The sequence below is a fragment of the Coffea arabica genome, chromosome 2e, assembly GCF_036785885.1.
Source record: "Coffea arabica cultivar ET-39 chromosome 2e, Coffea Arabica ET-39 HiFi, whole genome shotgun sequence".
NCBI lineage: Eukaryota > Viridiplantae > Streptophyta > Magnoliopsida > Gentianales > Rubiaceae > Coffea > Coffea arabica.
The window spans coordinates 73,270,235-73,282,490 of record NC_092313.1 but is presented as its reverse complement, the minus strand read 5'-3'; the positions used below and the strand labels follow the sequence as shown (position 1 = coordinate 73,282,490).

The following is a 12,256-nucleotide window of genomic DNA, read 5'->3' as shown; positions in this document are numbered from 1 at the left end:
TGCACAATTGCTACTTCCAACTTCCAAGATATCTGAATCTTTTCCATATAGATAAGTTTTGCTAAATGATCATTATATTTGGACAATTGGCAGCTTCCGTGTATGGCCATCTGTGGAATTGCATAGAATCATTTAGTCATTCTAGGCTGGTCCAGGACAAGATTATTCAAAAGTATGCATATATTAATGATGCGGTGCGGTGGTGCTCTGTTATAAGACCAATTCTGTCTTTCTAATCTTAGGCTGGGTTCTTGCATTGCACTTTGCACCAAGCGGTGGTGCTATGTTGTCAGAAGGGTGGGACTGATAATGCTGGTATAAAATAGATCGGTGTTGGACATTTGTTGCTTAGCTTTACTGTTGTTGCTGTGCTTTCAGTGATTGAAACTGCATTCACCTCTGCTTTGTGACAAAAGCTGGTCTGTTTTTGGTTAGTATTCGAACTTCTGATTTTGGTTGACAAATTACTCTGTCTTGTTTTGTTCTTTTACTGATGAAAGTGTTGTCTTCTTTCTTACTTTGGATCTTTTTAATGGTTTTGTTTATGTTTAGCTTCCTTATTTTTTACACTGCAACTTTTGTCATATTTAAATGTGTATGTAATATATCGTCAACGTTTCTGATATTTCAAGTATTCAGCATTGTGTTAATATAATCAGTATTTACTGTCATTGTAACAGTTCTATGGCTACAGCTATTCAGAAATGGCAGTCGTTCAAAGGTTAGTTTAATTTACTTAACTGCACTGCTAATTTGTGTTCTTAATTTCTTCTCTTGATTATCATCGTCTGATGTTCATAGTGCATATCATCATCTGTGTTCTTAGCGTCCTCATATATATTTATACTAGTAATAGTTCACGTACTTTGCACGTGATTGTAATGTTTTAAAATATATTATTTTTTTATACTAAATTTTTTTATGAAAATTTTGATAATCAACATCGTAATATAGCATTTTTATGTTATTTATTTTTTTAAGCTAGTTACTTTTAAAAACTTTATTAAATGAAAAGAGACAAAAAGCATTCCAATGTAGTTGACTCCCTTAGGATTGAATTTGGAATTATGAACCAAACACTTTTTGATTTATAGTTTGAACTCTAACATATCAAATATTGATAATATCATATTTTACCAAAATTATTGTATATTCATGATTTGATTGCACATAAACCACAATCATTACAATTTTTTATAAATGAAGAATATAATTAAGTAAGAAAAATAAACATACATGTGATTTGAATTCTTTGTATTATGTTAATTCTATTTTTATCAATAATGAAGTATAAATGATCCACCACGTAAAGTTTTTTTGGCTTATACATTCTGACAATTAAAATTTTATAGATAGAGATAGTTGGAGTTTGTCTATTTTCCTTTTATTTTATGCATATTTTTAGCACAATCCAATGCGGAGCAAAAGCAACAAGTCTACTTTTTTCATATGAGTACAGTATTTTTGGTTTAGTAATCGTTTTTTTGATAATCATGCAATTGGAATGAGAATTATGGCTAATTAACAATTTCAATATTAATTTTTGTATATTGCAATGTTTTATTTTTTAATTGCCAACTTTTAATCCATAACCGCTATCATTATTATAAATTATTGGAATGCACTAAATCTATCTAATTACAATTGTCACCATAAATGAAATTTACTTAATTTTAAAGTTTTGCATTTCATAACCTCTTCCGTTATTCACTAATATTGCAATGCAATAAATACATGTAATCATTAGAAAAAAAAGGGTATTTTGAGCATAACCAATAACAATTTGGATATCATTTCCATTTTATCATTGCTCATTTTAAGTTTACTCTTATTATAATTCTTATTTTATCATTAGAGATGGCTTTTGACTTGATGGATGGACTTGGTTTGCTCAAACCAATACAAATGAAGTATTACTATATTATTGTCAATAACAATGTTTGTCTTTCCTTGGATATCAACGATTTGGATGTTATCTTTGGTATTATTTGAATTGTATTCTAGCTTTTTAATTCATTTGCTATTTACTTTATGTCATTTTATTAATAGTTTTCAATTTTTTTTCAGTTCTTCTTGTTTTGATCAGTTGCTATTAATGATAATAGTGGTTTGTATGGTGCTATGTTATATTTCTTTTTTCTAGTTTAATACTACTATTTCAGTTATAAAGGTGTCATCATTTTTTGGTGCAAGATGAAAAATTCTTCATCATTACTATAGAAAATGAATCTTGGTAAAAAGTGCATAATTGTAAAATTTGCTCGTGATGTTTGTATAAAGATGTACAGATGGATAAGGATTCTCCTCCTTATATGTTTCTCCATTTTCTAGAGAATGTCTATTTTTTGACATTGATTTTTCTTTTACAATCTCAACTAATGACTAATGAGAAATTTTTCATAATTCAATTAAGAAATTTTGATGCGTATAATAATTGGAGATAGAGTCTAAGGGTAGGTAAATAGTTTTAATTATAATTACCAATACTATTAAGATGTAATCAATTGGAGTGTTTTATTTCTTTTAATTAGTGCTACATTAAAATGAAATAATTCTAATTAAAAGACGTGAGGGTAATTTAGGGATAACAAAAACTAAGATAAAAAAGTGCTTACACTTACACTCCCTCATACCAAGATTTAGGACTGTCAATGGGACTGGGCCAGCCCGAGCTCGGCTCGCTCGGCTCGACAAAAAGCCCGATCATTTAGTGAGCCGGTCTGAGTCTGAGCCTAAAAATTAGGCCCAAATTAAATGTGAGCCGAGTTTGGGCCTTATTAGGCTCAAACTCGATATAAGCCCGACCCTTTAATTACCTATATATATAATATTTATATTTTGATATTATGTATAATTATATATCCAAATATATTATTACTAAATACTAAATATATACATAAATTACAAAACACAAATATACATCTAAAAACTCTTTCATGAGCTTTCTTGAGAGCCAATATTGGTAATGCATAACTAAATCTCTAATTTTTCTTATTGGTTGAGTAAATTTTTGTATTGGCATAATATTGGTTGATTTTTTTTTGGTCTACAAACACAAAAATCATCAAGCATATTTGGATTTAAATCACAAGATTATAAAAAAAGTTTCAACTTTTAAAGATGTATTGGCTTATGATCGCATGTTTTATTACTATTTTTCATGCATTTTGAATGGATTAAATATAAATATTGTTGAAATTTTTTTTGTTTATATACGTTTTAAGAACTATTATTTGTTCATATTTAGTTTTAATATTATAGTCTTGTAAATGTTAAATTAGTTTTACAACTTAATAGTTATAGTAATTATATTAAGAAAATTAAGGAGTAATAAGTGAGTTTGGGCTAAACCCGATTAAGGCTCACAACCTGAATATTATGTGAGTTGAGTATGAGCTTCACATTTACGAACCCGAAACTCATAGCCCGAAACCCGAAAATGATTCAAATTAAATGAGTTGAGCTTGAACTCATCAAAGCCCGGCTCATTAGACCCGATTGACAGGCCTACCAAGATTCATACTTTTTATATAGTAATGATATATGCTATTATAATAATTGAGTAACTTATTAATAATGCCACCAAGAAAAAAGTATAATACCTTAGGAGAACGATATCGTGAAAGAAATAGACGGCGGCGTCAAAGCTATACTGCTGCTAAAGCTAAGCAGCTTGGTAATTCCAGTAGTGGCCTATGCACTATTGCAGTTAATGCAATTCAAATCCCACCTGAAGTTGCAGAATCGACATATGAAAGTGTACCACTGGAGCATCAGAGTACAACATCAACTACTGATTTAAGTTGTGATGAATCGAAAAATACTATTTTATCATCTAATATCATTCAATCTGAAGAACAGATTAATGTTTCTGATGGTAATATTCAAGCACCATATTCAGCTGATAATGTCTCTATTGGCATTCATAACGCTCAAATTGGAAGTATGGTTGAATCTTCCACTTCTTCTGCTATCCCACTACAGTGTACAAGTTGTACTACTTCTTTGCAGAATACAACCCCAGCTCATGAGAATGTTTATGGTTGTCATATTCAACAACCAATACTGATGTTTCCGTTGTTGGTACATCTCGGATAAGAAGTAGTTCCCAGGTATTGCGAAGAAAAATTGTGCCTGATGTACTGCAAGATATTGCTAAAGAGCCAGTAGTATTGCCAGCAGCACCTCCCTATACCTAGTGTGGAGCAAAAAGGTTTCACCAAGAACCTCCTAATTTCTGTTGCGCATCAGGTCAAATACGGCTTCTAGAGACTGAAATGCCGCGAGAATTGATGCTTTTATATCTTGATGATTCAGAATAAGCTATTGAATTCAAAAATTGTGTCCGCAGTTACAATAACATGTTTGCCTTCACATCAATTGGAATGCATACTGATAAGCAGTTAGAACAAGAACTATAATGGCATATATACTTTCAGAGTGCAAGGTCAAATGTATCACTTCATTAATCCTCTGACTCCACCAGAAGGATAAAAGCCAACAAATGTCCAACTATATTTTTATGATACGGAACATGAGATTGAGAATCGTCTTTCTATATCAGGTAAATTTCGAGAAACTTTGATCTCAAAACTATCTGACATGTTGAGAATTAATCCATATTCTTCCTTTTTCCGTGGCTTGCAAGACATCCCTAATCTGGATGAATATAACATCTTCCTTGAGTCAAATCCTGCTGTTGATAAAAAACTTTATAATAAGCCTACTATATCACAAGTGGGCGGCATTTGGACTGAATCGACAGGACCTCAAGAGACTACCTCAAGGCATATTCAGGTGTACTCAATTAATGGAGCATCTCAGGTTGTGAAGCATTATTATGGATGTTATGATCCCATGCAATATCCATTAATATTTCCAAATGGTGAGCCAGGATGGCACCCTGGTATCGAAAAATTAGAACGATCATATTTTTCAAGTTCAGCCGGCCAAACTTGCCATGGAGAAAGAATTACATCTGCTCACATGTTTATGACTGCAGAAGCGGTAATTGAAGCAGAAAATGCAGGTATCCTGCTATCCATTTATTTAATTTCCATTTCTTCTAGAGTATCTGTTTACGAAATAAGACATATTTATAATTCCTTTTAACTTTTTGTCAAACTTGATTCCTTTAAACAGTAGCTAGCCAGAACAAAAAGAAGAGGAAGAATGTCTCTTGCCGCGAATATTATTGTTACAAATTACGGATGAGGCCAGAGGACAAATCAATGCTACTACATATTGGCAGATTGCTTCAGCAGTTTGTAGTCGACATGTATATCAAAATCGAAACATCTAGATTAGATTTCTTCCGAAATGATGAGAATCAAAATCGGCTTCGAACTGAAATCTATCAAGGACTATTGGATAGCTTGTCACGAGGAGAAGCTTCAACCTCAAATATAGGCAAGCGAATAATTTTGCCCCGTAGTTTCATTGGTGGGCCAAGAGACATGCGACGCCGAATCTTAGATGCAATGACTTTGGTTCAGCGAGCGCTATGGAAAGCCGGATTTATTCTTGACAATCACCTGCAACAAGAATTGGGCAGAAATAAAGAATGAATTGCTTCCTTCTGAAAAAGTAGAAAACATGTCAGATTTAACTTCACGAGTTTTTCGAGCTAAGTTGCAGATGCTAAAAGATGAATTATCCAAAAAGGAGATTTTTGGCAAGGTTGCAGCATACACATATGTCATAGAGTTCCAAAAGCGTGGCCTTCCACATGCACACTTTTTGATTATTTTGAAGCAATGTTCGAAGCTATATAATCCTGATGCATATGATAGAATTGTCAGTGCAGAGCTACCAAATCCACGAACTCAACAACACTTGCATTTCCTAGTGGCACAACACATGATACATGGACCTTGTGGAGAAATGAATCCAAATAGTCCATGTATGCAAAAAGGAACTGGTTGTAAGCATGGCTACCCAAAAGAATTCATAGAATCAACCAAGCATGGCCAAAATTCATATCCAATTTATCGGCGGCGAGATGATAAAAAGACTGTCAAGATTCGCAGATTCTTGCTCGACAATCGCTGGATCGTCCCTTACAATTCATATCTATTATCAAGATTTAACTGTCACATGAATGTTGAAATTTGCTCAACTATTCATGCAGTTAAATATATATAAGGGCCACGACAGAATCTTGTACCAACTTGGCCCTATAGCAGAGGAACAGATGATGGACGAAATTCGGTCATTTCAGTCAGCAAGATGGATTTCACCTCCTGAAGCAATGTGGAGGATTTATGGCTTCGATTTGAATGAGATGTATCCTTCGGTCATAACACTTCCAGTTCATCTAAAAGATCAACAGCCACTAACTTTTTCGGACAGTCAATCAGTTAAGAATATAGCAAATAATCCTATTATCAAAAGAACAATGCTAACAGAATTTTTTTATATGAACAGGTACAATTCCGATGCACAGGCATTAAAGTGTGTATATACTGAGTTTCCACAATATTTTGTTTGGTATAGCCAGGCAAAATTCTGGTCTTTAAGAAAAAAAAGAAATGTTGTTGGAAGACTTGCTGGTGTCCACCCATCAGAAGGTGAACGGTACTACCTAAGACTTCTATTAAAGCACCAGAAAATGCCCACTTCTTTTGAAGATTTGAAAATAGTCAACGGCCAACATGCTAACTCCTATAGACAAGCTGCACAACTATAGGGTTTAACGCATGGAGACAATATTGCAGAAGAATGTATGTCTGAAGCAATTGTATACCAGATGCCATCAGCACTTCGACAATTATTTGCAACAATTCTGGTATTCTGTGCTCCCAAAGAACCAACAGAATTATGGCAAAAATTCAAGCATTTTCTCTCAGAAGACATTCGACTCGATAACAGTTTGTCTCAACAAATGGTAGACAATAGAGCTCTCCAGCTAATTGAAAGCCATTTACAATCAATAGGAAAAACTATTAGCACAGTTGGATTAGCATCAGTTTATCAAAAAAACAGCACGAATGATAAAGAAATGAGAGAAGCTGAGGCAGAGAAAAATATAATCATCTCTGAAGAAGATTTGTCATCAATATCAGCACTAAATGTTGAACAGCGGGCAGCCTATCATCGAATCCTCTCTTGCATTAATAATAATCAGTCAAAGTGTTTCTTCATTGATGGACTTGGTGGTACCGGAAAAATCTTTTTATATAAAGCTCTTCTGGCAACAATTCGGTCTCAGCAACAGATAGCTTTAGCTACTGCTACATCAGGTGTAGCAGCATCTATTTTGCCAGGCGGCCGTACAGCTCATTCAAGGTTCAAAATTCCTCTTCAAGATGATGAAAACATAGTTTGCAACATTAGTAAACAAAGTACACTTGCTCAATTGATTAGAGATGCAAAACTCATTATATGGGATGAAGCAACAATGGCGAAAAGAAAATCAATTGAAGTGTTTAGCAGAATGTTGCAAGATATCATGACTAATCCTGCTCCATTTGGTGGAAAGGTTGTCGTTTTTTGTGGTAATTTTCGCCAGACACTACCAGTTATTACACATGGTACAAGAGATGAAATTATTAAAGCATCTCTTGTAATGTCACCATTATGGAATGATTTGAGAAGATACATCTGCAGCAAAATATGAGAGCAAAACATGATCCGGATTTTTCCAAATTCTTGCTCAGAGTTGGCAATGGAATTGAAGAAACAGTTGATGCAGATAAAATTCAAATATCAAATTCAATAAACATTCCATTTGTCAATGATGATACTTCAATCAACACATTAGTAAGCTTTGTCTTTCCGCAGATTGATCATGCTGCTACAGATCCTTCTGTGATACTAAATAGAGCTATTCTGCTGACTAGAAATGATTTCGTTCATGAAATCAATCACCAAATGATTCAAAAGTTTCCTGGAACTGAGAGAGTTTATTTTAGCTATGATGAAGTCTTAGAATCTTCAACTGATTTCCAGGATCAAGATTTGTTGGACTCGCTAAACCAAATGGGCTGCCCTTGCATGAACTCATACTGAAGAAAAATGCTCCAGTCATGCTCTTGCGAAATATTAATCCCACTGAAGGCTTATCTAATGGAACACGTTTGATTTGTAAAGAGTTCACCAATAATGTAATTCAAGCAGAAATAACATTTGGTTCTTTTGCAGGCAAAACAGTTTTCATTCCCAGAATTCCTCTATAGGCCTCAGATGATCAGTTTGCTTCTGTCCCATTTAAAAGAACTCAGTTTCCACTCCGATTATGCTTCGCCATCACAATCAACAAAGCTCAAGGACAGACACTTGACTATGTTGGGTTATATTTAAAAGAACCAGTCTTCTCTCATGGCCAGTTATATGTTGCTTTATCAAGAGCAACAACAGCTAATAATATTAAGATTCTCATTAGCCCACCGAACTTGCCACTAACAAGTACAAATATTACTAGAAATATTGTTTATGAAGAAATACTTTCATCAATAGCACTTCCCTGACATTAACTTTCTACCTGTTTTGACATACACAAGCATTAGTAATACTATATTATTTGCTTCCATACTTTTGCAAGCTACATGTTCAGCTTTAGTATTTACCCTAATAAATAGTTACATGTACTTTACAACTTCCTTTTTTCCCATTGCAGTGAAATTGAAAGCCTTTGCATCCCTATCAGTCAAATAACCTCCGCATCAACAGATTGGGTGACAAAGCTGCTATTAATAGAAAAAACACCAATTCGAAGGAGCAAAGATGGCTACACAACATTCCAACGATATGGCTTCATGGATAGTGAGGTAATTATAGTACTATAATAAATTTATTCATCAATCCCATATAATTTAATTTATCTGTACTAACAGAAAACTTTTTCCAATATTGCAGAAAAACACAATTCAAGCAATTGCTTACGCAAAAGAAATAGAAGCAGTCAATGAAATCTTGCATCTTTATAATACATACTATATAGCAAATGCAAAGGTCGAAGAAATAACAAATGATAACTTCAGAGTTGCTGCATCAAAGTACCAATTAACTCTCAGCAGAAACACTTTTATCCAGCCTGTTGACAAGCAAGATCAATATGCAGTTGATGAGTGCTAATCTTTTACTCCATTTGCGGATTTTCATCTGCATATTGACAATGAAAGAGATCCAATAAGTACTTTCCATTCTTCACTATCAAGTATAATCCATTATTAATACCTTCTTATTTGCTAACACTGACTCCAACTTTCACAGCTATACTATGTGCAGCAGTTGGGGCTCTCCCTCGTCGAATTATATCACGACGAACAGGAAATACAGCAATTCAAGAATTTGTTGTCTTAAATCAAGAGTAAGTATCCAACTTAGGCAACACCAACGAACCTATTACACTAACTTATAATCACATAGCTATGTCTTGCATGTCTTACGCAGGCAAAAACCAATGATCTTCACCATGTGGCAAGAATTTCTAGACGTAGAAGCTCCATATCTTCTAAGCATTTTGAACAGCAATCCAATCCTCATCATTCTTAGAGGCAAAACTAGCTCATATCGTGGTAACTACCACATATTAGCAATTACAGACCTACTTTTACTTTGAACAAAATTAAAGACTTAGTTTGCAAATTTCTCCTTTTACAGTCATGTCCTTGGAGACACAAGCAAAAACTATCAATGGTATCAATGGTAGAGATTGTGGCAGAGGTTATGGGAAAGATTATGACAGATTATATGGCAGAGGTTATGGGAAAGATTATGGCAGATTATGACAGACATTATGGCTAAAATCTGTATATATTTCTTACCTAGAATAGAAAATCAGTTACCATAGCTGTATATTAGGTCAATCAATCAAGTATATATAGGGGTTTACCAAAAATAGATTGTACCGGAATTCTTATTTAATAGAAAGGACCAGGAAGAGGAACTGGACCCGATTCCAGTCAATTTACTCAAATTTTGTCATGGTATCAGAGCCTACCTTTTGAATCTATAAGATATTTTGAGTATTTTTTTTTTCTATAGCTTTTTGGGTTGATTTCTAATCAACATTCTGGTTTTGATATTTCTTAGTTTATCAATCTGTGATTTCGGATTTGCATTTGAGTTTTGTTAAGAATGGCTGCTGAGAATTCTTTTGGAAGACAATCTGCAGAGATTTTGGGTATCAGACTTACAGGGAAGAATTATGCAACATGGGAATTTCAGTTCAGAATGTTTCTGAAAGGGAAGGAGCTTTGGGGTCACATTGATGGGTCTTCTACTGCTTCTGGAACTGAGAAAGAAATAAGTCAATGGGAATCAAATGATTCACGAATTATTTCATGGATTTTAGCATCCATTGAACCTCATATGGTGAACAGCTTACGTTCATTTAATACTGCAAAGGAGATATGGAATTTTCTGAAACGCATATATCATCAACACAACACTGCAAGACGATTTCAGCTTGAACTTGATATCAGTAAGTTCAGTCAAGGTAATCTCTCTATTGAGCAATATTATTCTGCATTTCTAAATCTGTGGGGTGAATATTCTGATATCATCTACTTTGAGATACCTAAGGAGGCCTTAGCAAGCTTTCAAAAAGTTCATCAAGTTAGCATGCGTGATCAGTTTTTGATGAAACTGAGGCCAGAATTTGAGACTGCTCGGGGTGGATTGCTGAATCGAAATCCAGTTCCTTCTTTGGATGTGTGTGTTGGTGAATTGTTACGAGAAGAACAAAGATTGGCTACACAGTCAATTCTAAGTGCAGCTGGTGGGACATCAGAGGTTGTCAATGTTGCTTATGCTGCACAAGGAAGGAATAGAGGAAAGGGACAAATGCAGTGCTACAGCTGCAAGGAGTTTGGCCATATTGCTCGCAATTGTGGTAAGAAATTCTGCAGTTACTGTAAGCAAAGTGGACATATTCTCAAGGAATGTCCTACACGTCCGGAAAACAGGCGAGCCCAAGCTTTTCAAGCTACTGTTCCAGATGCTCCTGTTATTGGTCATACATCTACCACCAGCCAGACTGTTCTGACCCCAGAAATGGTCCAGCAGATGATTCTTACTGCATTTTCTGCCCTTGGACTTCAAGGTCAAGGTAAGCCAGCTTCATCTACTTGGCTTATCGACTCAGGAGCGACCAATCATATGACTGGTTCATCTGATTTTTTACAAAATTTGCGGCCATATACTGGTTGCCAAAATATTCAGATTGCTAATGGTAGTAATCTTCCAATTACAGCTATTGGTGATATTGGACATTCTTTTCGCCATGTATTTGTTGCTCCTAAGTTGTCTACTAATTTAATCTCTGTTGGACAGCTAGTGGAGAATCATTGTGATGTACATTTCTCTCGTGGTGGTTGTCTTGTGCAGGACCAGATGTCGGGGAAGGTAATCGCGAAGGGGTCTAGAGTGGGAAGATTATTTCCATTGCAATTTATTGTTCCTAGAACTTTATCTTTAGCCTCTATGATTGTTGACAATAAGGCTGAAATTTGGCATAGACGATTGGGTCATCCAAATAATGTCATTTTATCTGATTTAATAAAGCGTGGTTTTCTTGGTGCTAAAGATCAAGGTTTTGCTCATGCATCATCTCTTGGTTGTTCTGTGTGTAAATTGGGGAAGAGTAAGATGTTACCTTTTCCTACTTCTGTTGGTTGTGCTAGTGCATGCTTTGAGATAATACATAGTGATGTTTGGGGTATTACTCCTGTCATTTCACATGCGCAGTATAAATACTTTGTGACATTCATTGATGACTATAGTCAGTTCACATGGATATATTTCCTGCGCACTAAAGCTGAGGTGTTTACTGTTTTTCAAACCTTTGTGGCTTACATTGAGACATAGTTTTTCACTTGTATTAAGATCTTACAGTCTGATAATGGTGGGGAATATGTGTCACATGACTTCCAAGCCTACTTGCAACGCAAAGGGATTGTATCTCAGAGATCATGTCCTTATACCCCTCAACAAAATGGGGTGGCTGAACGCAAAAACCGCCATTTGTTGGATATGGTTCGAACATTACTCTTGCAATCTTCTGTACCCCCTAGATTTTGGGTTGAAGCTTTGTCAACTGCTGTGTATTTGATTAATCGATTGCCTTCTCAACAATTGGGTTTTGATTCTCCTTATTATCGTCTTTTTGGTGTACATCCTAATTATCACATGCTACACACATTTGGTTGTGTTTGTTTTGTTCACCTACCACCTCATGAGCGCCACAAGCTTGCAGCTCAGTCAGTTCGGTGTGCCTTTATGGGATATAGCACCACTCAAAAAGAATTCTTAT

General features: G+C 34.8%; 1 protein-coding gene and 1 long non-coding RNA gene across 4 annotated transcripts; both read left to right on the top strand.

The window, feature by feature from the left end:
* Nucleotides 1–92: 92 nt before the first annotated feature.
* On the top strand, nucleotides 93–1,906 carry LOC140037074 (uncharacterized). Of its 2 annotated transcripts, XR_011841022.1 has the most exons (3): nucleotides 93–430; nucleotides 681–721; nucleotides 1,856–1,906. It is a non-coding gene; the product is annotated as an uncharacterized lncRNA (long non-coding RNA). The 2 variants fall into 2 exon arrangements; XR_011841021.1 differs by having other exon boundaries at nucleotides 681–1,906.
* Nucleotides 1,907–10,141: 8,235 nt separating this feature from the next.
* On the top strand, nucleotides 10,142–11,677 carry LOC140037073 (uncharacterized). Of its 2 annotated transcripts, none has more exons than XM_072081027.1 (3): nucleotides 10,142–10,426; nucleotides 10,528–11,053; nucleotides 11,332–11,677. In XM_072081027.1, exons 2-3 carry the CDS (start codon nucleotides 10,567–10,569, stop codon nucleotides 11,367–11,369), a joined length of 525 nt encoding a protein of 174 aa, XP_071937128.1. In that variant the 5' UTR covers nucleotides 10,142–10,426; nucleotides 10,528–10,566; the 3' UTR covers nucleotides 11,370–11,677. The 2 variants fall into 2 exon arrangements, with proteins under 2 accessions (XP_071937128.1, XP_071937127.1); XM_072081026.1 differs by having other exon boundaries at nucleotides 10,143–10,441.
* The last annotated feature ends 579 nt before the right edge of the window (nucleotides 11,678–12,256 follow it).